Source organism: Lynx rufus, unplaced genomic scaffold (assembly GCF_022079265.1).
Source record: "Lynx rufus isolate CCGP_SWC_20201006 ecotype Redwood Valley unplaced genomic scaffold, mLynRuf1.p SCAF_28, whole genome shotgun sequence".
Lineage (NCBI taxonomy): Eukaryota > Metazoa > Chordata > Mammalia > Carnivora > Felidae > Lynx > Lynx rufus.
This window is the reverse complement of record NW_025814843.1, coordinates 12,736,435-12,763,895: the sequence shown is the minus strand read 5'-3', so window position 1 is coordinate 12,763,895 and position 27,461 is coordinate 12,736,435. Positions and strand designations below refer to the sequence as shown.

The window sequence follows — 27,461 nt, the reverse complement described above, 5'->3', positions numbered from 1 at the left end:
TCGTCTTGGACCTGAAGCAGTTGGTCCAGAAAGAACCACAGTAATTCCACTAAGAAAAACCTAAGGCCTACAAGGAATAGTAATCAGATGAAAATCATTGACTAAATCCTACATAAAATAAACATAACCAAGGGCAAACTCAGAAACTGATTTTAGCTCAAAGGGACTTTAAAGGGAAATAATGATCCAAGGAAACACTTTATCACCATGATAAAGGGCCAACCGCATGTTTCCATAGAATACTTCTCCAGTGTTCTCTGAACAGACATCAAACTCGTCCTCCCTGACACGGAGGGCAGGTGTCACAGTCCCTGTTTCCAACAGGGACACAAACGGAAGACGTGGTCCAACCACAGTACAGAATGAGCACGCGCTGGGCTAGCCCCGTCTTCACTTGCGGGTGGGCAGCCCGCACCTGCACCAGGTGGCGGTGGTGGTGGGAGGCACGCCCACCCCTTACCTCTAGATCCCGGAGGAGCCACGTTTTACTGAAACCAGTTCCTTTGCTGCACTTTTTCACCAGCAGCTTCAGCAAATCCGTCTGAAGGAAGGTCGCGTGGGTCTCTTCGAAACCGTGAGCCTGCCACACAGAAGGGGTGACCTGCAGCTGGTGTGGGGAGGGGACCGCCTATCTCAGAGCCCACCGTGTCAGGAAGATTCCAGAATCGGCAGGAAGGATGAGACTCTGAACCTCAGCCCTAACCAGAGTCTGTCCGCTCTGTCCCCAGTGCACCCTCCACAAGCACTTCTGAAGCCCAGGACACGCCGTGTGCCATGTCCCATGCTAAGGGCAGGGGCTTCACGGCCCTCTCCTGCGCTCTGCCTTCCCAAAGCTTCCCAGTGTCTTCAGACGAAAATCGAAGTCCCGACCCGTGGCAGTCAGGGCGGACGGGGCACCGTGGACTCTCTGCCTGTTTCTCTGGTCTCGCTTCCCTCTCGGGCACGACCCTGAAGGCCTGGAGGCGCTGCTTCTGTTGACGACCACACCTGTTCCTGGGCCTGGCGTCTGCAGCTCCCCCTGCACACATCGCTCTGCCCAGACTCCCTCTCTACCACCTCGAATTTCGCCTCCGCAGAAAGGCTTGCTCTGACTCGTGGTACTTTTCCTTGCAGGCTCCGTGTTGTCTGTCTCGCAGGCTGGGCTGTAAACTCCACCTTTTCTCAAGTTCAGTGCTACATGGCTCTCAGTGCTCAACAATACTTGTGAAAACTGGGAATCAGAGACAGAAATGGTCTATGCCTTGGGGCACCTGGATGGCACAGTCGGTTAAGCGTCCAACTTCGGCTCAGGCCATGATCTCACAGTCTGTGAGTTCGAGCCCTGTGTCGGGCGGGCTCTGTGCTGACAGCTCTGACTCTGTGCTCGGATTCTGTGCAGCTCTGATTCTGTGCTGACAGCTCGGATTCTGTGTCTCCCACTCTCTGCCCCTCTCCAACTCACAATGTCTCTCTCTCTCTCTCAAAACTAAATAAACATTAAAAAAAAAAAAAGAAATGGTCTTTGCCTTCAGGAAGTTTCTTCTTTCTTTCAGACCGTGATAAATGCCGTGGCGTCAACAAACATCATGCATGGCCTCCGTCCCTCCCTACAAGCACTCAGGGCTGGGCTGGAGCTGGAAGCCCCTCAGTGCTGGCTCCCTGGGCTGCTGGGTCCTTCTGTGGTCCCCTGGGCAATTCTGCCCAAGTCCAGGCACTCACAAACTTTTAAAATGAAACCCTTCTTTCACGGCTATTTTTGTGGGGAGGTAGGGTCCCAAAAACGCTCCTTCCCCCTGTCAGGCCCCTCAGGTGGCAGAACAGAAGAACCATGCTCCCTACAAGTCAAGGCTTCTCATCTGTACCCCTGTTACCACCCAGGGGTAATATCCTCACATGTCTCCCTCCTTCCACCCCAACCACCAAGCCTATCACTCAAAGTCCCGTAGCATGCTGGTCCTCTCCCCTTCCTCCTGTCCTTTGATGGGCTGGAGGAGCTGTGGTTCAGAGGGAAGAGAGAAACAGTTTGGTCTAGTTTCTTCCCATCTTCAAAGGTTATGTGCTCATTAGGCAAATACCTGGTTCTGGGAAACAGTACTGAAAAAATACAAAGAACCAACTACTGGGAAAAACCTGTTTTTTCCCTTTGAGTTATCCTTTTGCAAGACCCCATACATTCCTAAAAATAATCAAGATCCTAGGTTAACCATCTATCAAAATCAGATGGCATTTCCTTGATGTAAACGCCCCGCAGATGTTAAATCACAGCCAGACTCATTAGCAAATGGGAGCTCACCATTACCTTCAGTGTCTTATACAGTCCTTTGAGGGCCAGGGACAGGACCCAAGTTGCCTCCACTGCCTCAGGACAATGGCTCTCCATGCTGGTTTGCAGGAGGTGACTGGCGATAAAGGCAAAGTGCTGGGAGTACTGGCTCAGCTGGGCCTGACAGTCGTTGCATTCCTGTCCTTTCTGGACCAGCTGGTAGTCCTTCACTGGAGGGTGATGTCAGGCAGGAAGAGAAAAGGCACAAAAGTCTGGTCAGTGCTTCCTGCAGCGAGGTCTCTTCCCTAGTAACACGCCTTTACTGAAGTAAGAGCAGCAGGCCCCGGAACATAATCTCCCTGGCTTCAATTTAGCCATCATAACTAAGGCTGGCTTGCAGGTGAGCACAAAAATGGCACTGGGCCACCTATCCATCGAGCAACTGGGAGAGACAATTTACGTTCCTACTACTGTGCACACACAGGCTGTCTCCAAAAGTGTTAAAGGAACTTAATATAGTACACAGAAGGGACTTCCACTCCCAGACAAACTAAGACAGGCTGAATTTACTCTCCTATCTTAAACAACCAAAATGTAAAAAAAAAAAAAAAAAAAAAATCACAGACAATGGTTTGCAGACACGAGGCAACAAGCAGTAAAGGACTATGATCCCTGATAGAAGAGACATAAACCAGGGGAGTCTTCCAACAGCCTGGCTTTCTGGAGACAATTTACAGGCTGCAGAACAGACGCTGGAAATCCAAGCAGAGTCCCGCAGTCTCAATGAACTGATGAGAAAGAGGTCAGAGTTCAGGAAAGTCAAGGTAGCCAGAATTTTGGGGGCAGAATATCATGAAGAAGAGAGAGGCACAGAGACAGAGAGGGTATAGGAGACCTGTCTAGAAAAGCCACAGAAGCTTCCTCGTGAGTCTCTGGAAGTATGATCTGCGTGAAGTCGAGAGCAAACTTCCTAGATAGGAAACCACCCAGTTCTATGAAAGAACTACCAAAAAGCTATAGGATGAACAATTCTTGGAGCTCACACAGACCTGGGAATATTGTGTCTTCCCACCAGTGAGAGTGGAAGTATCCTAGTTGGGGGTGTGGGGGTGGGGTGGGAACAATTATTTCAAGACATAATGATTAAAATTTTTCTGAATTTGATGAAAACTGTAAATCCACAGATCAAGGAGCTCATTAAATCCCCAGGCAGAAGAAACAAAAAAAATCATGTCAAGGCACATTATAATCAAAATGCTAAAAACCAGTGATTAAGAGAAAAATCTTAAAAGCGGCCCTAGAGAAAAGATATTTGAAGAGTAACAAAGTATCACCATAGATTTTGTGGCAAAAACTATGCAAGACAGAAGACGATGGATCAATAACTACAAAGTATTAAAAAAAAATTCTCAGCCTAGAAATTTTTATGCAGCAAAATTATCTCTCAAGGATAAAGTCAAAATAAATATTTCTTTGGCTTGGTAGGACAAACCAAAACAAAAATTCTGTAGCAGCAGACCTGACGTTCAGGAAGTGTTGTTTTCAGGCCAAAGAAAAATGATACCAGATAGACACCCAAACCTACACAAAGGAATGAACAGCACCGGAGATGGTAAATGCATATGTAAATAAATATAAAAGATATTATTTTCTCATTTTATTAACAATTTTTAATGTTTATTTTTGAGAGAGAGAGAGAGAGAGAGCGAGCGAGCACGAGTGAGGGAGGAGCAGAGAGAGGGGGGACAGAGATCCAAAGCAGGCTCAGTGCTGACAGCAGGGAGCTCAATGGGGGGCTCGAACTCATGAACTGATCTCATGAGATCATGACCTGAGCTCAAGTCAGATGCTTAACTGACTGAGCCACCCAGGTGCTGCAAGTAACCTACAGCAAACTCTGGAATAACCAGTGAAAAAATTAAGAGATAGTTAAAAGCCAATTCTGAAAATAAGATGGAGTCATTAAGAAACAAAAACAAAAACCCTCAATCCAAAATAAGGCAGAGAAGTGGGGGAAAAAAAAGGAACAACAAATGAGACATATATAAAACAATCAAGAAAATAGTAGATTTAAACTCGATCATCTTGATAACTACATTAAATGTAAATCATCTAAACATCCCAATTAAAAAGCAGAGATTGTCAGAGTGTATTAAAAAGAAAATTCTACTACATGCTATCTACAAGAAACCCACTAAATGTAAAGACACAGGCAGGTTAAGTGTGAGAATGGGACATATACACCATGCAAATGTTTTGAATAAAACAAAAGCTAGAGAGGCTACATCAACATTAAAGTCAATTTCTGAACAAGGAATATTAGAGATGAAAAGGGGACATTTCATGGGGCACCTGGGTGGCTTAGCCAGTTAAGTTCTAATTTTGGCTCCATGGCTCGTGGGTTCGAGCCCCACATCGGGCTCTATGCTGACGGCTCAGAGCCTGAAGCCTGCTTCAGATTCTGTGTCTCCCTCTCTCTCTGCCCCTCTCCTGCTCACGCTCTGTCTCTCTCCCCTTCAAAAATAAGATAAACATTAAAAAATTTTTCAAAAAAAGGGACATTTCGTACTGAATTGAGAAACAGACATATACACAATTACAGTTGGAGACCTTAACATTCCTCTCAGTAATCATTAGAACAGACAGAAAATCAGTAAGAGCATGGAAAGCTTGAACAACATTATCAACTAACTTCACTTAAAAAAGACGTCTACAGAACAGCATAGGTTTCTCTTCAAGTGCACATGGAACCTGATTCAAAACAGATCAAATTCAGGACCGTAAAACAAGTTTCAATAATCTTAACAGGACTGAAATAATTCAAAGTATGTTCGCTGATGCCAGGAGAATTAAACTTGAAATCAGTACCAAAGATTTCTGGACTATCCCCCAAATATTTGTAAATTCAACAATAAGTTCTTAAACAATCCATAAATAAACACTCATAAGATAAATAGAAAATATTCTATTGTAATGGCCTGAATGAAAATAATATAAATTATATAAAAAAATATGGATGCAGCTAACGCTATACCTAGAGGAAAATTCATAGCATTTACAATGCTGCTACCAAAAAATAACAAAAATTTCTAATCAGTGATTTAGGCTTCCACCCTAAGAAATTAAAGAAAGAAAAAAAAAAATTAGAGCAAGAAAAAAAAGTAGCAATTTAAACCCGAAGCAAGAAGTAGGAAATTAACGACAAAGACAAATCAATGAAGCAGAAAACAGAAAAATAACAACAAAAAAATCAACGAAACCAAAAGTTAGTCCTTTGCAAAGATCAAATAACATCGATCAAGCTCTGACGAGACACTGTAGGAAACAAACAAGAGAAGACACAAGTCATCAAAATCAGGAGTGAGAGAAGTCAGCTGTGCCAGATGAAGGGCAATTAGAGACCTCAATTTATTCCCTAGATAAATGGAGAGGTATACAGTACTCATGGGTCATGTTAAGATGTCAGTTCTCCCTAAACGGATATGCAGATTCAGCGGTTATTTAAGAGAAACTAACAAGTTGAATCTAAAATTTATACAGAAAGGCAAAGGAACTATACTACCCGGAGCAATGCTGACAAAAGAGTAACAAAGCCGGAGGACCTGATTTCGAGGCTTAGCATAAATCTACAATAGCCATGAGAATGCGGTATTCGAGTAAGGCCGGATACATAGATTAATGGAATAAGACAGAACCGATAAATGGACACACACACACACACACACACACACACACACACACACACGGGTGTCAACTAATCTCCAACAAAGGTGTCAGAATAATTCAATGGAAAGAAGTCTGTTAAACAAATGGTCCTAAAACAACTGGATGTTGATATGCAAAAAAGAAAAACAAAGGAGAAAGAACGAGATCCTTGACCTTTACCTCACACCACACACAAAAGCACAGCCAGGGCCTGATGCTGAAGCTGAATGAGAAAGCACATTACTTCAGAAGCAGAACTGGGCACACAGTGGTTACAATACTCCAGAGTTCGCAGGCTGTTTAGGGTTCGGCAAACTAAGTCAAAGGTGACTCGTGATATACTTCCACTCTTCTACTGATGGAGCAAAATGGAAAGCGACCTGAATGTCAACATACTTATTCAAAGTTATTTCACACTCATTTAGACATCTGACTCCACAATCTATTTAAATTACCCACTAGAAAAGCAAGAACATGGGCAAATGGAAAAATTACATGTTCAGAACCTAAATGTGTCCCACCAAAAGCACAGAGCCATATCTACAGACTAACAGCATGGCAAGGGCCTTCAAATTTACCCTAATTTGGGGTGCCTGGGTGGTTCAGTCAGTTAAGTGCCTGACTCGATTCCGGCTCAGGTCATGATCTCACAGTTTCGTGAGTTCGAGCCCCGTGTCAGCTCTGCACTCCAGTCATGCAGAGCCTGCTTAGGATTCTCTCTCTCTGCTTCTCTCCTCCTTGCATTCTCTCTGTCTCTCTCAAATAAAATAAACAGACTTAAAAATTGTTTTACCCTAACTCAACCACATCGCTTCAGAGATGAAGAAAAACAAGCTCAGAGACTCACAACTTGTTTTTTAAAAAAAACCATAGGCGGGGCGCCTGGGTGGCGCAGTCGGTTAAGCATCCGACTTCAGCCAGGTCACGATCTCGTGGTCCGTGAGTTCGAGCGCCGCATCAGGCTCTGGGCTGATGGCTCAGAGCCTGGAGCCTGTTTCCGATTCTGTGTCTCCCTCTCTCTCTGCCCCTCCCCCGTTCATGCTCTGTCTCTCTCTGTCCCAAAAATAAATAAAAAACGTTGAAAAAAAAATTTAAAAAAAAAAATAAAAAAACCATAGGCAAGGGTAAGAACCAAGGTATCTCTACGCATTTCAGAGTACACAGAGGTTGGACAACTTCCTTTCATTCCTAGAAAAAGCAATTACGCCTGGCACCTGTTTTCCTTTTCCGGGTTTTGACATCGACGACGACAGCCCTGTTCTTCTCAGTGAAGTGCTTCAGGATGATCACGTCATGGGGCTCATTGGCATTATCCACATACACACAGCGAGTTCCCACACAGAGGACCTAGAGCAGGACAGAGACCAAGAGGCAACTCAGAAGGACACGGAGACAGGAACAGGCCCGTAGCCCAACACCAGCCCCACCCCCGCCTCCCTACTGGTGCCCCGGACGCCAGCAAGTCCTCAAGGACGGGCTCTCCTACACCAGCAAGTCCTCAAGGACGGGCTTCCTACGTCCAGGGCCCGGCACAGAAGTGGTTTACATGCTTGCTGGAGGAAGTCACGTTTCAGAGTCCCCTTTGTCCCAACCAACTGCAAGCCGTGAGGATCAGAAAGATCAAGGTCAGTGCCCACCCGAGAGACAGCTACCCTGAGGTTCTGTGTAACTTCACCCATGAGTTACCTGCTAGTCAAAGCCAGCTACTGGCTAACAAATGAGTCAGATGCCTAACCTGTTAAAAATGCAGTAGAACAGACCATCCCATAATCTTGAAAACCCAGCAATCCTGTACATGCAAATCATATACCTGAAGGGAGGAAACTCCCCAAGACACATGCTGCAGAGACCCTGCCGTGCGGGCGGAGGGTGGGAAGACGTGGCCCAGCCTCCAAAGAGGCGTACCTGGGGGATGCCAACCAGCACAAGCAGGGTGAAGATGTTGGTGTGCTTCAGCTGGAACGGCAGCTGCTTGATGCAGTGGTCCGTGAAGGTGGCGATGACGTCACGCCACAGGGGGGCACCGCTGAGGGACCGCAGGATCTCCGCCATGGAGCAGGCCCAGTCCAAGCCCACCCGGCTGGAAGGCGAGAGCTCCGTTAGGTGGTGCAGGCTCTAAAGTCAACTCAGCAGAGCTCACGACACTCCGCGGCAGGTGCAGCCGCCTGCCCGAGAGCCACTCGCCCGTTAGTTTAAGCGACCCGAACGACCCCTCTGTTACCTACACGCTCAGCCTACGGCTACGTTTAAAAAAAACTCTGTAAAAACAGTCACACGTCCAAGTGCACTTGTGCACTCACATTCACACACAGAAAAAAAGAGCTCAGAAGGAAATATATTGAAACAGTACCAGGTGCATTAAGACGGTGCGGCTGGGGTGATGTTTTCTCCTTTTCTGTTTTCCAAATTTGGAATTGTGACTGTTACTTTTACAGTAAAAACTGACCTATTTGCTTCAACCTCCAAGCCCACACTTACTGCTGCCAGGGAAAAACCACCAGAATGTATACATCATCAGAAAGTTGAATCAGCAGACAGCGCCCCGACCACACAGCTATCTTAACGTGGGTTTTAAGGACAATCTGAATGTCAGGTGACACTATTTCTAATCAAGCTCATTTTATTCTCACAAGAGATGCCTGGACAACAGCACACGGGAGTGAATCGAGGGCCGGACACGGGGACTTCAGGAAATGGACAGCAAGGTGGGACAGGGTGTGGGGGGCTACCTGTCCAGACACACGGCTCCCAGGCTGAAGAGCAGGTGGGTGGTCTTCCAGCCATCTGGCACGACGGAACTGTCCCCCGCTGCAAACAAGGTGTGCTTGGCGGAGAGGACCTTCACCACGGCAGCATCCACCTCTGCTGGTAAAAGGCGGGTGATTAACTGGCCGAGAAGACCCAGCGTGAGGTGGTAGGTTTCGTTCAGGTGGCCTGCGTTCGAGATGACAACCTGAAACATGAGTGGGAGGGCACGCTCCAGGTCTATCACGGGGACCGCGGGGTCCTGCCAAGAGAAGGAGAAACACCTACTCAACACGGAGCCCGTGTAACCTCATCAACTGCACACCGTACCCCTCACGTCCTAGGTACACCTGGCTAGCACACAGGGGCCGTGCGGTATCTTCCCTCAACAGCTACGCACAATCAGGCGAGAAAAGACATTCTCAGGTATCATCTTTTTTCTTTTTTTTTTTTAAGTTTATTTATTTATTTTGAGAGAGAGAGAGCACGAGGGCACCAGCGGGGGAAGGGCAGAGAGAGAAGGGGACAGAAGATCCAAAGAGGGCTCTGTGCTGATAGCAGTTAACCCGACGCGTGGGGCTGCAACTCATGAACTGTGAGATCACGAGCCCAGCCAAAGTCGGACGCTTAACTGACTGAGCCACCAAACACCCCTTCAGGTATCCTCTTACAATCCCACTTCGAACTTATTATGCTACTCTCAGGGACACACAGATGACTGCTAGTAACAGGTGGTCTCTCCCGCAAAACTACCACCCCTCTTCCAGAAAAGAAAGTACCACTGTCTCTTACCAACTTTAAGGGAGGTAACATGGCTGCTAGTAATCCCAAAATCCTCTTCTGGGAACACTCGGCAAACACCTGCTCCGGGCTGGGAGTAACTGCCTTTTCCTCGATGGGCTTCTGAGAGGACACGACTGAAGTGTCAGCATCTGAGTTGTAAAACATCAAACTTTCAGGTCTTGCCAGGTTCTGTGCACGTACAAGCAGCAAGTAAGCTGCTGCACCGTCCCTGAACCGAAAGAGAACGAAACTTGGACTTTGCTGAACACATCCTGCTCAAGGGGGCCCCCCCGACTGCCCTCCTAAAACACAGGGCACCCAGCCTCTGCAGTCGCCGTTCCCCTGACCCTGCTAGTCTGTGCTCATGCTAACCGGTTACCTTTCAACAAACCCAATTGCTGGTATTTATTATGTCTTCCCTTCTAGATTTTTACTGTCCTTCAGTGATGTGTCACAGGTACCTAGAAATGTTCCTCGAGCATAGCAGGTGCCTAGAGGATGCTTGATGGATGAATACTCTGTATGTGGACCGGGACGCTGGCACTTGTGCAGACCAACGAGGGCCTGGGCCAATGAGGAGTGTCAGCCGGCTGCACCGCAAAGACGCCCATCAGCTCCTGCTGAGGGCTGGCCCCACGGACGGGGCAGGATGCCCGGTGCCCACTCCTGCCTCCATCACGGAGCAGGCTAGGGAGACACACGCTGCCCCCCCCCCCCCCACCCCGGGCCGCACCGACGAGGAGGCTCTGCAGCCCAGAGCACGCACCTCCATCTCTGGGCTCATCAATCTTCTGGGAACGCAGCTCCGACCCTGTTGCTGCCAGCCCCGGGCAGTCGGCCGAGGCCCTCCTCAGTAGAGGACGCAGCAACCCCTAGGGTTCTCCTCCACCCACGCCCATCTGCCGGCGGGACGCTCCCCTGCAGTCGCCTGGCGGCTCCCACTCTGGGGCCTGATCTGCTACCGTCCTGCCTGCCCTCCAAGTCTCTCCCCACAGCAGGTCCTAGCACGGCTGAGGTCCCTCGCAGCCTGACCTTTACAAGGCTTCCTGTGGATACGGTTGTTCCGGTTAGACACCGGTCGCCACCGCTCACACCTCTCTTCTGGACAGAGCCACGTCTTACTTCCAATTACAGTCACCGCACCGTGCTCGACACCCTCCCAGACTGCAAGCACCGTGGCAGGGACCCGCGTGTCTGTCTGACTTGGTCCCTGTCGCATCCCCACAGTCTAGCACAGGGCTTGGCACACGGAAGGCCCTCCGTAATTAGGGAGTAACAAAGGAAGAAAGCAGGCAAAATGTTAGCAGTACCATCCAATACAAAATGAGAAACCGTGCGCCCTTGGTTGCTAGCCGGTTTGAAACCGTGTACAACAAACAGCCGAGGGATGGGTCTGTGTGCATTTCAGATAAAAGAGATCAAGGTCATGATCGAAGAATCTTCACCTGGAAGCCCTGCAGGTGAGTCTGAAACTTGAGTCTGGCGTGCGGGATCCTTCATTAAAGATGCACCTTCGTCCTCCTTACTCCTCTGCTTGCAGTCGAAAGGTCTAACCTTGTGACCATCTCTCTTTCCCTGAAAACAAAACGCAAAAGAATGAAGGTTTCTTATAATAGAAGTTTACTCATTTGGGGTGCCTGGGCGGCTCAGATGGTTGAGTGTCCGTCCGACTCTTGATTTCAGCTCAGGTCATGATCTCACGGTTGTGGTACTGATCCCCGTGTCAGGCTCTGTGCTGTGTGTGCAGCCTGCTTGGGATCCTCTCTCTCTGTGTCTCCCTCTGCCCCTCCCCTGCTTCAAAAAATTTTTTTTAAGTTTGCTCGTTAATGTTGTCATACGATTCAATTTTTAAAATCACTAGCCAGTCTTTATGGACTGAAATACTTTTGAATTCCTTAATAAAACGTGCCTCATTTCTGACGATAAATCTGTGCTCTAATTAAGACAGCCGTCACTGCAACCCATCCCTCAAACGTCTCCCAAATGCCCTTGCATCAGAGCCCACAGTTCCATTAGCAATGGCCATAGTACAAACCTCGAGTACATTCTACTTAGCCTTTTTTGTAAGTTTATTTTTATGTATATATAGAGAGAGATAGAGAGCAAGTGTGTGTGTGGGGGGGGGGGTGGTGGTCAGAGAGAGAAGAAGGCAGAATCCCAGACTCCACGCCGTCAGCCGAGTCTGACTCAGGCCTCAATCTCACGAACCGTGAGATCATGACCTGAGCTGAAGTCAAGAGTTGGATGCTTAACCATCCGAGCCACTCAGGTGCCCCCATCCTACTTAGCTTTTAGAAGCCACTTACAGAAAGTCCTTCTCTTGGGAAAAAGAAAAAAAGAAAGTGTCCTAGAACACTGAGCTTACATTTCTGAGATTTTTATTTTGGCAAGGAGCCTTGTTAAGGGGGCTCTTGCTGGAGCCGCGAGGCTTTCCTGGGCTCAAGAGTCAGGCAGTGAGCTGCCTAGATCGGTAGGATGACAGCCCTCGACCGGTGTTTCCTTAGGCCTTTTCCCCTGGGCCAGGGAAAGCCTCTAAGAAGAGCCTGAAACACCTTTCTGCAACAAAAATTAAGGAAGTGCTCAAAGAAAAAGACACATCAGAAGGATACAGAGGCCAGCAGGAAGGCGCTTCCACGGGCCAAACATGGGACAATCTGAGCATCAAGACGTGTAACGAAAAGTAATATATTTCATAGATTTTATTTTATTTAAAATTTTTTTAATGTTTATTACTTCAGAGAGAGATAAAGAAAGAGAGACAGACAGAGAGACAGAGAGCAAGCAGGGAAGGGATAGAGAGACAGAGGGAGACACGGACTCTGAAGCAGGCTCCGGGCTCCGAGCTGTCAGCCCAGAGCCCGACGCAGGGCTCGAACCCACAGACTGTGAGATCATGACGTGAGCCGAAGTCGGACGCCCAACCGACAGAGCCACCCAGGCGCCCCTGCTTTTAACTTTTTGAGGAGCCTCCGTACTGCGCTCCAGAGCGGCTCCACCAGCTTGCACTCCCAACAAATAGTCTCCATGTCACCACAACAGCACTGAGGTGTAGTGACTACTGTGTGGGAGTAGAGCCCCTCGTGTCCGGCCCGTATTCGCGCCCTTACCTGCAGGGTGGCATTGTGGGTGAGCACCGTTGTTTGCCTGCGTCTCACAGACAGAAACCGAAGCACGGCGATGCTGAATAACGCACACCAGCCGCACGGTAGTTAAGTGTGCAGGCTGCGGCTGGAAACCCATTCGGCTTGGGTCGGCTGCCCAACCGACTGAGCCACCCAGGCGCCCCTAGATTTTATTTTTAAGTAAGCTCTACACCCAACGTGGGGCTTGAATATACACCCCTGAGATCAACGGTCACACGCTCTACGGACTGAGCTGGCTAGGTTCCCCCAAGATAACAGCGTTTAATCCACTGAGTAAAAAAAAATTCATCTAGGCCATTCTGATGCAAATAAAGGAACAGGAGGATACACAGGGAGCAGAGAGCTCAAGGCAGCCTGTCCTGAGATGCCAGGAGCTCACAGGAAGACATAACTGCCCCAGGCTCAGGGTGGAGGCTATCCCTGCTGACAACGTCCTCTCTGCCCCACCACCATCTGTGGGTGGTTGACATGCTGCCCAGAGTTTTGTGGTCAGAAACGTCAGCACATCAGAGACTGGTCGGAAGCTTGTGTCGCCTGTCTTGTGCTGGCTCCCTGGCTGAGTGAAGCTGACAAAACTCTCAAGTTTTCACCAGCCATCTTTACTTTCGTCTTCCTCTAAAGGACAATGGGATCACGGTGAGCCACAACCATCAAACGGGGGATCCCTGAACTGGTGAGCGTGACAGAGAGGACAGAAACATGAGCAGCTCCCGAGGCAAAGTCAAGGGCACTCCCGGCACCAACTCAAGCTTCGGAGGCAGCATCACAGAAGGTATGCGGTGCTTTTCCACAAAACCATCCTTCGGATCGCAATCACTGGCTCCGAGTGAGTCCAGAAAGCCTTCCCCTCTACTTAGACAGACGTTCGCGAACCACTGTGTCTACCCGGCACACAGAGAGCACATCGTGTTCCCTGCCTGCAGGCCGACTGTGAACACCGCTTCCTATGCACAGGGCTCGCCAGGGGCAGGAACAAGTCCCTTTCGGTGCGTAACCTTCCGGCCTCGGGACCCCGCCACAGCAGGCGACAGGAGCCGTTAACACTGACACAGAAAGTACCGTGAACACAGTTTCCAGCACTTTACGCACATCAGCTCACCGTGTCATGTGTGCAAATGCTCAGAACAACCCTAGGAAGCAGGTATTACTATTCTCACCCCGCTTCACAGACGAGAAAGTGGAGGACACGTGGTGGTAACATGCCCAGGATCAGAGAGGGCAGGGGCCGGAACCCGGGACACCTGGGTCAAGAGCGTCTGCGGCCTTAACCTCTCTGTTCTGCTCCCCGCTCAGAATGGCTCCCCCTCTCGACCCGACATGGTGCACAGTAACGAACTGTGACGTACAGTGTCGTGCGGAGAAGGGCCAGTGTGTGACGGGCCCTCGGCGACCCGGACCGCTCTCTCCTCCTCCGGTGTGTGGGCGGGCACAGCGACGGGCGGGGCCTGACTTTGAGGACTAGCGTCACCATCTGGCAGTACCCCGAGAAGAGCTAGGGCTTTCAGACCTACGAGGGGAACAAATAAGGGAATGGTTACACATTTTACAACAAGGGTTAATTCCCGCAGGCGCCAACAGTCACTGCTCCTCTACGGAAGTAGACGGCCGGGCTCTCCACAGAGCAAACCAGAGCACGAAGCTCTCCGGCACCCACACCTGACCTCAGGCACCAAAAGCCTAAACAGTGACAAAGGCCTGTGCTTCACTAACAGCAGAAGACTGGAGACACAATGGGACTGTCTACCCAGGAAACCAATGCCCCACACAACTAGATTTCTAAACTCCCACCGGCAAACAGGTAACAAGACGGCTCCAAAGCACTGGTGTTGCCCCCCTGCCACCCAACACAGGTCTGATGTCCTCAGCGTTTTCTAGAAGAGGGAGTCCCTTACTGTGAAAGGACCGGAACATGTCAGAAGTAACATTCACGCTATGTTCTCCTTAGCACTCCGCAGTCAAGTCAGAATCGTCTAGAGATTTTATGACGACTTTAATTACAAAGTGCTCTCATCCAGAACGCAGTCGCGTGAAGCGGATGTGTGCTCCGGGCTAAAAACTATTCCTTTGGCAAAGTTAAGTCTGGCAGATCCAAACACTAGATACTTCATCCACAGACAGTACGAGTTTCAACTGGTAGCTTTTGTATCTTTTTTTTTTTTTTTTCAACTTCGTGTAAATATTTTAGAGGCACTAAGTGCGTTTTAATGTGACAATCTTCCTCAAACGCACGTGAGAGTCTGGAATGAGCTCCACACCAGGGTGAGCGTCTCCCGTGCAAAAGTGGATTGGGTTGCCTCTAACCGAGCACGGCCTTTCACTGCTAGTGAGGCTTTTCCTGCACAAGCGGCTGGGAGCTGGTCTGGTTTCGGTGCACGAGCGACAATCACCTTTTCCCTGGTGAGCCTTCATCAGGCAGTCCCCCACAAGCTGCATGCACTGGCTGTGCAGGGCCGCGGCGCTGCTGCGGGCCCGGGAATCCAGCCTCTCACCGCCCGCATCCTCTGCGCCGGCCAGGTGGGTGCTGTAGAGAGCCAGCGCGGCGAAGAGCAGCCAGGCGTAGTTGTGGATGTAAGGCTGGATGAGCCTCTGCCGGTCGCTGATCCGGATGGTCACCATCGGGTGAGCCGTGACACTGTGGGTGGGCAGATGGCTGCAAAGAAGACACAATTACGGCCTACGGGCCTCTGTGAGGCTCGAATCGAGAAACAGGGCCTCAGCGGGGGTGCGTGCGCGGTCGCTGCCGGGCGTTGTGACCTCTAAGGCCGTGCTAACTGAAAGTATAAAGACAGGTACGAGCCCTCTCCCCAGGAAAATGAACCAACACAAACGCTGTGATACCCTTTCGGGATTTCACACCCCTCACCCCCTCCCTGGCAAGAGACTCTCCAGGCAAACTAGCTGACGTAGAATTCCTTTTGTGACCTTTGTGAAGTGTGATATCATTTTGGTAACGTGAAAGAATGTTTATAATTTTTAGAATGGATGTGGAGTATGAATGAAGGAAATAATTTAAGATCAGTGATCTGTTTTAAAATACTTTAACAGGGGCGCCTGGGTGGCGCAGTCGGTTAAGCGTCCGACTTCAGCCAGGTCACGATCTCGCGGTCCGTGAGTTCGAGCCCCGCGTCAGGCTCTGGGCTGATGGCTCGGAGCCTGGAGCCTGTTTCCGATTCTGTGTCTCCCTCTCTCTCTGCCCCTCCCCCGTTCATGCTCTGTCTCTCTCTGTCCCAAAAATAAATAAACGTTGAAAAAAAAAAATTTTTTTTAAATACTTTAACAAAGAACAAAAAGGAATAAGCTAAGCACACATAGCAAAATCTCCCTAACTGTTAAATCTGGGTAATGGGTATGTGGGGGATTCAGCGTACTGGTCTCTTTACTCGTAGGCACGTTTGAAATCTGTTAAAGAAAAAAAGGAGGCATACCCATAGGAGTATTTCTTCGCCGCATAGCACCCGTAGCAAAGATCGAAGTCATCACACACATTGCAATTCATCCTCCGGCCGATGATCAAACCCTGGCACTGGTCACAGGTAAACTCCATGCTGACCATCTCGTGGTCATCTCCGTGGCCCTCGGGCTTCACCCCACCTGGAGAAACAGCCGCGGGAGGCGGATCAGGCAAAGGGCTCTCACAAGGGCTAGTTTCCAAACACAAACCGATCTAGAAGCAGGGCTCTGCCGAGTTACCGCTCAAGATGTCAGGAGTCACCAGGCTGTTCCGCCCAGTGGCTCCGAGCACATCAACAGTACGCTCAGCACAGAACTTCTTAGCCATGGTACCACGGATCAATCCCCCCTTTCCCGGTGCCACACAGAGCCTGATCGAATGTATTACAAATTCCCATTGTGACCACCACCTGGCAGAAACAAGACCGCGTACCCATCTGCGAGCTGTCTCCTGTGTGACCCCCTCCTCTGACAAACATGAAGCATCTACTGTGTATTCCCCTTAACAAGCACTGAGAAGTGTTCGGGTCTGTGCTCTCACTTTTTCGTTCCAGAATCACACAGGGAAAAAGACCCCACAATCTCAAACCCTGTGAGTGAGAAACAGCGTTCGCATTCCGTGGGTCTCTGTGCCCCATCGCACACCCTGTTCACCGCTCCTCACATCTGACCCCCTGCTGCTCCCGCCACCACGAAGCTGGTCCAGGCAACAACCCTTGGTCATTGCTGAGACCGAGTCCCCAAGGGAAACTCCTATAAGGCCGGAGCCACCTCCCTCCAGGAGAGATCTGATTGTGTCAACACCCCACTGTCTGTAGGTTTGTTCCAACACGCCAGCCAATGACCCCAGGGCCCCAGCCTGGGCCTCGCCTGCCTCGGTCCATCACTCAGCTGGAAAGACTCTAGACACACTACAGGTGCTCACTCCTCTGTCTCCGGACTTGCTCTGCTTTGGGCAGTGATGCACCACCTTCACATCGCCCAGCTCTGACTTTCTTCAGAGACGAAGTCACAACCCACAATTCACACTTCCTCACGAGCCTCCCCTGCAACACCGATTACTATGACCTCTGAACTTTTCCAGAACACTCGGTCACTTATCAGGAACTCAGCATTCGTGTCCTGGGATATGTATTCTGTAGGCATGTCCCGTTTAGCTCCTGCTAAAACTGTAGCCGCTTCCCAGGACGGGGCTATACCTTCTGGGACCGGGCCATGTGTACAGAGCACTCAGATGCCCATGAATGTCAATGTGCTTTCCCTCAGCACCTGCACATCAGGCATATTCAAGGATTTCTGAGGTCTGATTCTGTGTACTCGACCACTTGGACACGCTGCATGATTCGGAGAGAAAAGTAATGTTCTGCAGATTCAGCTGACTGTGCATTCGTGGGTCCTTTGTGTTTACTGAGCGACTACACCCAGCTTGACAGAAGCCGGAAGCCCGTCAGGCCACAGCTCTGAAGCTTCTCATTCACCCAGAAGATGAGACTCCTATCTGCCAACCAGTCAGAGCACACCCCGGGCAGTCTTTCTATTCAGCACAAGGGGAGTGAGAAAAACCGACCCGGTCACGGAAAACAGCACGACTACCACTTCTGGGCACGGCCCGCTCGGACCGCGGCGCGTACCTAGGAAGCAGGTCGTGCAGAGATCCATGTCGCTGCACTGCAGACACCGGTAGCGGTGCCAGGGTGCGATCTCGTCACACCCGTCGCAGGAAATGTCCACGTGCAGCAGCTCGGAGTAGCGGGCAATGAACATGTGCATCTGTAAGGTGAAGGCAACGCAGTTAGCCGATGGACTTCCCAACGTGGCCGCTGCCCATTAACCCAGTCGTCCTGGGAGAGGTTCGTGAGTGCTCCGCCCTGCAGCAGGTGCCAGGGAGAGAAGAGGGAGGGACTGCCGTCTACTCAGGAACCCCCTCTGGTGACGATACAGACTGACGATAGCCCCGACGGGCAAAGTCAGGGGCCGAGAGAACCCTGCAGGGGGTATCAGCGGCTGCTGGGAAGGGCGTGAAGGGTTTTCAAAGGAGGTGAGTCCTCGGCTGAGACCTGAGGGACAAACGAGTGTCAGCTGGGTGGGGGTGAGCGTGGCAGGCATGACAAACACCATCAGTAGCAAGTTCTACAGGAGGGAATGAGACCGCGGGACGGTGGTTCATAAGACTGTCAGTAATTCAGTACCTGAGTGTAAAAGGCGGTACAACGCGGGGGAAGCAGGTGGAGGAACGCTCTCTGAGCTTCCTAAAAGTTCCTCTGGCTACCGAGTTGGGGATGGACTGCAAGAGGCAAGACCACAGCCCGGCAGACTGGCCACGGGAGTGGCTGTCAAAGCAGCTCCGTGACACAAGGGCGGTGAAAGGCGGGCAGGCCTGACAGACGCTAGGGAGGCCGAGGTGCGGCACCTTGGGGACAGACTGGACGTGGGGCTGCGGAAGGGAGAGGTCAAGGACAGCATCCAGATTTCTAGCTTGGGTACTTGGTTGGACGGAGCAGCGTCAGAGAAACAGGAAACACTGCCGAGGACGCGCTGTTTGCAGGCGCGTAAAAGGGAAACCTTCCACGGGGGGCGGGGAGGCAGGGGCACCGCGGCATGCGCAAAAGCACCGGTTTTGCTGGAAAGGAGCTGCAGGCCTCAGGACCGCCTGGAGAGCAGGAAGTAAATCACTAAGTAAATCAGAGCACACAAGCCACACCACCTTAGAGCTACTGATGGCTCTCGGTAAGACACTACCACAGGAGAGAGAGAACTCGCTGAGGCCACGTGGGCGTGCCCCACCTGAGCACCACAAAGGTGCTACGTGACCACCGTTAACTGGCACACAGTAGGCACGCGATCCTGAGAAAATGATCGAATCTGAGGCAGGAGATGCCTGGCACAGTGTGGCAGTGAACGCGGAGACAGACACGGCAGGCTGTCGGAGCCCGGTGCCTCCGCGCGTCTGGACCACGGAACTCTGACTGGGCGCTCGGCTGCTCCCAAGCTTGCCGGGCGGCCCACGACTGCGACGTGGCTCCCCACGTCACCTGCCTACAGGAAGAGCCTGTGCTGCCCGAGGACACCAGGGCCCAGGGCTTTCAGCACTTCTCTCGGTGGAGGGAGGAAGACGTGGGCCCCTCGCGAGCCCACACTCTGGGAGTCCGGTTCTCCAGGAGGGAGCTGCACTCAGAGGGAGGTCAGTCCGGGCTTCGGGGCCCCTCAGGCTGTACCACCGGGACCCTCGGGAGCCGGCCTGCGGGCACCCCCCGGGCAGACTCTCCTCTCCAAACTCCCAGCAAATCACTTCAGATTACTCCAGTTGAGAGGTCTTACTTTCCTCTGCTTCTCTGGGTCTTCCTGGGCTATTTTTTCATACCAGGCCTCAAACATGCCATCCTGACACTCGTCCATCCATTCTGAGTTCTGCTTGGCATCAGCAAGCTCGTCGTCTTCACTCCACTGGCTGCAAGAAGGACACAGAGAGAAAAGCACGCTGGGGAGCAGACTGGCCCCTTCACGCTGCCGAGCGAAGACGTCCCAGGACCGCCAGATTGCCGAGAGGTACACAGCAGTGAGAAGGAACAGACGACAGTGGGTGAGGAGCCGGAGCCTGAAAGGTGTGCCCCCCGGGCGCAAGTGCACCTGCGAGCCGTTCGTGGTGACCCTATTCTGTGCCAGGCACCAGAGCCAGAGCGAACTTTTTCAGCTCCAGCAAGAGAGGCAGGCGGGGGACCCGGGCTCTGCCTCTCCCGTCAGCTGCTCTGAGGCCCTGGCACCACACTCCGCTCTGCTCAGTGTCCTCGTTTCGTGACATTTTTTCTTAACGTTTACTTATTTTTGACAGAGACAGACAGAGCGTGAGCGGGGTCGGGGCAGAGAGAGAGGGAGACACAGAATCCGAAGCAGCTCCAGGCTCCCGGCTGTCGGCACAGAGCCCGACGCGGGGCTCGAACTCAGCGGCTGTGAGATTATGACCTGAGCCGAAATCGAAATCGGAGGCTTAACCAGCTGAGCCACCCAGGCGCCCCTCAGTTTCCTCCTTTCAAAGAAGAATTTCATATAGATACTCCCATGGGCTCCTTTTAGATAAAAAAAAATTATAGATTTCCATAACTTCAGTTCGTAGTTTGTTTTAGCACCAGAATTTTACATACAAAGGGATTTGCTCGCCGCTAAATGCGAACACAACAGACTCCACTCTGGGCGGGGCACGGAGGGAAGTGGCAGGGTGGGGGGGTGGGACTACTTGGCTGACCCCCTCACCCCCACCCCAGCTGCGTCCCCTCACAGAGGGCGACGCCAGGCTCTGGGGAATGAGGAGATGGCTGTTGCGCCACCTCCTTCCCCAGAATGTCTGACAAAGCGAAGCTCTCCCCTTGCCTTCCTTCTCTCGTTTTGTTCTGTCTTTTCTACAGACACGACTGGCTCCTGGGTAAGTGGACTTGAGCAGGGAGGAGACATCAAAAGTGGAAAGGAAAGAAAATCCGCGTACTATTTCTTTCTCATAAACTAAGTCTTTACAATACGCAAGAGGGTAGAGGGGCTAAAACCCTATATGCACATAACCAAAGAATAGAGAAAAGGGTTCTCTGATTCCACAAGCGGTACCAGGGTGTCCAAAAATGCGGAGGGTCCTTGTCCTCCAAGTTCCCAATCCCACCACCACCAACTCACATACGCTTCCTTGCACCAGACCCTGTTCTCACCCCTGAGAAACAGAACTCACCTGCCCTTCGCAACAATCCTGGGAGGTAGGTACCATTATGATCTCCCGGCGGGAGGAGGAGGGAACTGAGGCAGAGCGGGCTCCGAGTACCTGCTCAGAGTCACCCGGCTGGTCTGTGCCCGAGCCAGGACACTACACAGGGAGGAGCCTAACCAGAGGAACCCAGCTGCGACCCCAGTACTCACGATCCGCTCGAGGAGCCACAGACGCAGGACCGGGTTCGTACCTGATCACACTGTCGTGGACACTTATGTTCTCCTGTGTCATTTTCATGAGGAGATCTGGTAGCTGAATATCCACAAAGAAAGCGAGGTCGCCAGGTTCCCAGCCCATGTCCAGAAGATGAAGCAGGGCTGTCTGCACACAGGACAAGGCAGGCAGCAGGGACCTAGAGAGCCCATGACGGTGCAATTTGTGGACGCTGTCCATCGCCAGGGGGACAAGACAATGCAAGTCACGACCCGCTGCGTCTGCAGGTGGAGAGCAGACGGGACGGCTGGTCCTTCCAAACTGCACACACCCACACAAGCCCTCGTCAAAGCACAGCTCAGCAAGAGCTCCAGAAGCACGAAGTGAGGCGTCTGCCCTGCCAGGCCTACCTCAGGGGGCGTTTTACGGTCAAGGACAGAGCCGTAAAGATCACCTCCCGATAAACAGCAAGACGGGGGCCAGTCCGGAATTAGCCCAGGTCGGTCAGTGTAGGAGGAGAGGGAGACCGTTTGATTCGAGGTTTCTGTCTGAAGCACCTACTGTGGAGGCGCCTGGGGAAGGGCTCTCTACTCAAATTCTAAGACTGCACCTAATACATCTGAAACTCAAATGACAGGTTGGAAATCCCTACATGGACCGAGAACCATCCCCTTGAAAACGCTCACACCACACAGAAAAGAAGCTGGGACAGAGTATACAGTAGGTTGGCAATGAGCTCAAGTTGGTAAGATCAGGGACCACAACTTGTTTTAACTCTGTTTTTCCGTATTTTCAACACCGAACACGTACGTATTTCTTCTAAAATCAGAAAAAGTAGGAAGAATGCTTTCTCTGGAAATGGCGCAGTTATACAGTACCTGTCGTTTATGCTGCTGAATCCTTTAACCGCTTTGACCAAAAACAGAACAAACTGGTAGTAAGTGTCTCGAATCTCTTTGTGCAGGTCTGCGCCACAGCCCTCCAAGTGTCCAAAATAACTACAAACGGAGGAAAACACTGATCACCTGACTGCCAAGCCACCGCTTACTTAGTAATTGTGATTCCTTACAGGAAAAAGGGCCAAGACGCGGGGCCCGCACAAACTGGCCGGGGACCTGAGCAAAGTGCAGTCGCTGGGAGCAACGGCAAAGCAGGGTCACGGGTGGGGGGTGGGGGGGCCGGCGCCAGGAGGGAGGGGCGGCAATCGTTTCTCTCTCTCTCTTAATATAAACCTGCCCCCAACTGATGGCTGGCCACCACCACCGAGGGTCTCGGGTTCTGGATTAAGTACTCCGCCCTCGTCAGCCACACCCACCCTCGCCTCCCCTCACAGATTCCACCTTGACCCTTGTCACCACGGTGATGGCATCACCTCTGAGACCCTCACCTGAGAGCAGCCTGCCCACCCTCTCTGCGACCCGACCCCCACAGCAGCGACTTCAGCCCCAAGGAGCCCTACACACCACAGGACCTACTCCTCCCTGATGACCCAGGACGTCACTTCGCGCCCACTGCCACCCGTGCCTCCCTGATCTGGGCCGCAGACCCAGCTGAGACCCCACGCCCCCTCACCATACACTCGCCTGGGAACCCCACACAGGCACCAGCACCGCACAGCACAGTGTCGCTGGAAGAGGCACCTCTCAAACAAGCGCTCAAAGCTCTCAGGCAGTCAGCCTGCCTTTCTCACTTGGTGTTACTTTCAACCCCTCCTGCCTCTCCTTAAATGGCCGCCACTCCTCCCAACCCTTCATGTTTAGCTGATGACTCTGCCGTTTTGTTTCAAAACGGAAAGGTCACACGGGCGTCCCCCGTCTCTGTGCCTCCATCCATGCTGTGACCCCCCCTGCAGCCACAGACGGCCTCCTGGGCTCTGTGCATGCCGACCCCCCCCTTGGAGTCACACGGTACCTGCCGTGCATCAAGCGCGCCTCAAACTGATGCTCTCCCGCCAGCATACGAAACGCTCTGACACCTCTTAAAAACCCTCCGTTGATCCCATTTCCCCTGTATTTCTGCCCCTGTCCTCTGCTCCTCTTTGAGGCCAAAGTTCTCGAAATGATTGTCTGTGGTCTCTCCCTCCATTTTACACGCCCCATTTTCCTCTCAACCCGGTGCGCCTGGGCTTTCGGCCCCATGGCCCCGATGAGACTGCAGCAGACCCAGTGTGTTTTCACGTGGTGCAACCTCCCACATCAGCGTACGACACATTCTTCTCTCAGCTTCTATGACCCACCACCCCCAGTGTTCGCTCCTGATGGCCACTCCTTCCTGATCTCCTCAGCTGACCCCTCTTCCTCAGCTCTGAATAAAGAGATGCCCTTCATGCTCAGTCCTGAGCCTGCTCTTGTCCACCTCTGCCCTCTTTCTTGGCCATCCGGTCTCACGGCTTTAAAGACCACCTGTGTGCTGAGACTCTGTCCCTAACCCCGGCTTCTTTGCAGAACGTCAGACCCTTACCCTTACTGCCTGGATATCTGTATTTGGACGTGAAAGAGGCAGCTCAAACCACACACACCAAACGACTTTGGTCTTCTCCCCGATCTGTTTTTCCATTCTCTTCCCCTCAGGAAAGCGCATCCCCATCCACCACCTACTTTGCTTCTGCCCACGCTTTCCGGAGAGAAGCCAGAGGGTCTTTCATAAACGCAAACGCCAGTATGCTCCTCCCGGGCTTGGGGTCCCCCATCTACGACTCAGTATGAAACCCAAACACCTTCAATCACGTCCTACAAAGATGTACATCACCTGAGCCCTGCCTGATTTCCTGAGCGGGTCTCCTCCCATCCTCCCTCACTCAGGCACGCTGGCTTTCGTTCTGTTCCTCGGGCTAAGCCCCTGCCCTAAGGCCTCTGCCCTGTTCCTTCGGCCTTCAGTGCTTTTCCCCGCGTTCAACCTCAGCTCTCGGTTCACAGGCCGTCTTCTCAGCCTGCTCCCTGACCACCCCACCTACACGACAGCAGCTTCACCGGATTACTGTGGATCACTGTCCAGGACGGGCAGATTACATAGACGATTGGATGCGTGGATGGACTTCTGTTGTTGTCTGTCTCTCCTCCATAAAATACAAGCTCCATCAGAACCAGAATCCTGCCTGCCTTGTCCACGGCTGCACATACATCGCCCAGAACAGCGCCCGGCACAGTGCTCAGGAAATACTGACTGAGCTATGAGAACAACCTTGTGAAACACTTCGTGTCCTTACTGTAGACGAAAATTAAAGTCAGCTCACAGCTTCCAGGAGCTGACTGATGAGCACGGGTACGAGGGAATACAATCCTCACTGCCTGGCCAAATACAGCTGATGAACTCATCAGGAGGAGCGAACTCGTATCTGGTATTTACTCGCTAAAAGGATAGAAGCCCTTTCTCCACAGGATGAGAGAACTGACCAAAAACATACATTTGCCTCCTCCACGGAAATACGAGTTACTGATTAAAGAAGACAATCAGGGTTTCTTTAAAACTACCCCTGCCTGTGTTCCTTGCAGGTATGGACTTTGGACTTACTTGGTAAACTCTTTCTGGCAGGTCAGAAGCTCCAGCAGGAAGAGAATGCACGGCGGCTGGAAGCAGTGCGGCTGCCCGAGGGACTCCGCGCAGTACTGAACTATCCTCAGGACTTCGAGGACGCTCTGCGCTTGGGCTTTCCTCCAGGAGAGAACCTTCACGACACTGAACACAGAACCCAAGTCAGGGGCACCGAGAGAGCTCAAGCGGGGGCATGTTAACAACACGGACGGACTGCTGTGAGGGCGTCAGAAAGGTCACTCGGGAGGGGGACCAGCACCTCCTGGCTACTTTCAGTCACTGCCCAGCAGCAACACGAAGCGGCTCCCGCCAACTGTCCAGAAGCCCCACAGCCCAGACTAACAAATTCAGTCATCAAAAAGGAACGTTGGGTTCTTCACTGCCCCACAGAGACAAAGTTTTAACTCTCAGGACGGGGAAATTAAAACGTGCAAATGCGATACTTCCAGAGATGTAGGTCCACAGGTATACAATTCTGTCAGAAAGTATCAAATCCTAAATTTCTCCCAGAATTAAAAAAGACACATCTATAAACGACAGCCACCATAACAAATGTTTCTTTGCACCCTAGCAGGACATTACTGAGGTGCAATTTTCATACAGTGTAACGTGCAAATCTGAAATGACAAAATACACCTCTAAAAGAAAAAAAATAATCGCCCGATTTTTCATTGAACATTCTAGAACAAATCTCAATCTCTCTTTCAAGTATTAACTTGCCTGCCTTCACATGAACCTCAAGCCTCTGACCAGCCCGGGTGCCTACAGCTCGAAAAGAGAAGGTGCTGGGAAGGCGCTGCCCGGCTCACCTCTCGTGGGAGAGGGACTGGTCCTTGATGAAGTCCAGGACATCCCTCAGCAGGGGGTATTTCTCTTTCACTGTGGGCGCCGGTCTGGCCTCCTCCACTGACCGGAAGGAGAGCAGCCGGAGTCGCCCTCGGGTGAAGGGAGGCCGCCGGGTGGGAGCGGAAGGTGACGAGGGCTCCTCAGGGGCGGCAGGGGGCACCTCTGAGGCAGGGGGGCCGCTGCCGGGGGGCAGGTGTGGCTGCGCTTCCGAGCCGGGACCCCCGTCCCTCACGGCAGGTGTGGCCGCTTCCACGGGAGACAGCGAGGCCTGGAAATGCTCCTCCACCACAGAGCTCGTCCTCGGGCGCCTGTCGCGTGGCTGCAGGTGATCCACGTCATCTGTGGCCGCCAACTTGTCACGGCTTTCTTCTGAACTCAGTCCCATGGGCAAAAATCTTAGCAACAGGAGACTCTTCTGAATACACTCTTTCGCTAAATGCAAACAGCAAGGAAGGTAGTGAAAAAAGTCAAAACTAAACTTACTGCTTACTTCTGGAGAGAAAATAATCTATATAAACTCTGTAATTTAAGACGAGAAATACCTCGGTTACCACAGGGATATACACATCTACTGAAGAAAATAAACCTTTGTCTCCCTGTACAAGTCAAAATCTCCCCAGCACTGTCATCACACTTGAAAAGAAGTTTTATTGGGGTGCCTGGGTGGCTCAGTCAGTTGAGCGTCCGACTTCATATCAGGTCTCAATCTCACAGCTCGTGGGTTCGAGCCCCGCGTCGGGCTCTGTGCTCACAGCTCGGAGCCTGGAGCCTGCTTCGGGTTCTGTCTCTCCCTCTCTCTCTGCCCCTCCCCTGCTCACACTGTCTCTCTCCCCCCCTCTCTCTCTCAAAAGTAAATAAACATTAAAAATTTTTTTTTAAAGTTTTATCGTGGATGTTTTCTAACATGCAGAGAGAAGAGTATAAGGACCCCACTGTGCACCCCTAACGCCAGCCCAAGGCCAGTCTCATCTCGCTAGCCGCTGCCTCCCTGGATTATTTCCATGCAGACCGCAATATCACACTATTTCATCTAAACGCTTCAACACGTTTCTCTAAAATAAAAGGTTTTATTTAAAAAAATTTTTTTTTAAACATTTATTTATTTTTGAGAGTCAGAGAGCAGGGGAGGGACAGAGAGAGAAGGAGACAGAATCCGAAGCAGGCTCCAAGGCTCTGAGCAAGCTGTTGGCACAGGGCTGGATGTGAGGTTTGAACCCAAGAACCGGGGATCATGATCTGAGCCGAAGTTGGATACCTAACCGACTAAGCCACCCAGGTGCTTAAAGTAGTAAGAGTTTTTAAACTGACCATGGTATCACTAAGAAATTAGCAGGTAATTCCTTAATCTACTGAACACTCAGTGAGAGCACACTTTGAACGCATTAACAAGATGTAGCTCGGAAACACCTGACGTCTCTCTCCTAAGAGAAGTAATCAGAAAGATTCAGCATTTGGGTCACATTAATAAACAATTACTCCCGGGGCACCTGGGTGGTTCAGTCGGTTAAGCATCCTACTTCGGCTCAGGTGATGATCTCACGGTTCGTGGGTTCGAGCCCCGTGCCGGGCTCTGTGCCGACAGCTCGGAGCCTGGAGCCTGCCTTGGATTCTGTGTGTGTCTCTCTCTCTGCCCCTCCCCTGCTCATGCTCTGTCTCTCTCAAATAAATAAATGTTAAAAAACAAAATTAAAAAAATAAACAATTACTCCTCTGGCATTTTTCTCTTTGTGACCATCCTTGGAAACTACATGTAGCTCCTGTCCTCCTCCTTTCCTCAGGTCAACACACCTTCAACTAAAACAATCCAGAAGACGGGTCACCGGTTCCCTAGGCCACGCAGACAGAAGGCTGAGTGGCGCACTCACCCAGGCTCTCGGGGTTCAGCTCGGCAGCCTCGGACCCGTGCCTTCCTTCTGCCTCGCTCCCCAGGCTCATCAGGGACTTCTGCTTCATCTCTAGCTGGGGGGAGAGGTGGAACCACATGACCACACTGTCTGGGCCAGGCTGTCAGAACAGCCACAGGATGCCACTTCAAACACACACAGCAGCACTGACGTCATGGAGAACCGTACCATTACTGTCCAGCCACCAAGGACACGGGACTGAGTTGGTTTTG

The 27,461-nt window shown here is 51.4% G+C and overlaps 1 protein-coding gene across 3 annotated transcripts in view; it reads right to left on the bottom strand.

The window, feature by feature from the left end:
- Positions 1 to 27,461, bottom strand: part of ZZEF1 (zinc finger ZZ-type and EF-hand domain containing 1) — a 103,490-nt gene that overhangs the window by 17,156 nt on the left and 58,873 nt on the right. For 2 of the 3 annotated variants that reach the window (XM_047090024.1, XM_047090025.1), the window contains exons 28-44: positions 27,211 to 27,304; positions 25,309 to 25,777; positions 24,479 to 24,643; positions 21,847 to 21,966; positions 21,006 to 21,167; positions 19,387 to 19,516; positions 17,700 to 17,838; positions 16,044 to 16,209; positions 15,006 to 15,268; positions 13,965 to 14,125; positions 10,921 to 11,050; positions 9,485 to 9,624; positions 8,677 to 8,954; positions 7,853 to 8,027; positions 7,162 to 7,294; positions 2,279 to 2,472; positions 461 to 580 (exon numbers count right to left, since the gene is read on the bottom strand). In XM_047090024.1, the coding sequence (XP_046945980.1) occupies positions 461 to 580; positions 2,279 to 2,472; positions 7,162 to 7,294; positions 7,853 to 8,027; positions 8,677 to 8,954; positions 9,485 to 9,624; positions 10,921 to 11,050; positions 13,965 to 14,125; positions 15,006 to 15,268; positions 16,044 to 16,209; positions 17,700 to 17,838; positions 19,387 to 19,516; positions 21,006 to 21,167; positions 21,847 to 21,966; positions 24,479 to 24,643; positions 25,309 to 25,777; positions 27,211 to 27,304 (3,039 nt within the window). Of the gene's footprint in view, positions 1 to 460; positions 581 to 2,278; positions 2,473 to 7,161; positions 7,295 to 7,852; positions 8,028 to 8,676; positions 8,955 to 9,484; positions 9,625 to 10,920; positions 11,051 to 13,964; positions 14,126 to 15,005; positions 15,269 to 16,043; positions 16,210 to 17,699; positions 17,839 to 19,386; positions 19,517 to 21,005; positions 21,201 to 21,846; positions 21,967 to 24,478; positions 24,644 to 25,308; positions 25,778 to 27,210; positions 27,305 to 27,461 lie in introns of all 3 variants that reach the window. The other variant, XM_047090023.1, reaches the window with a different exon arrangement.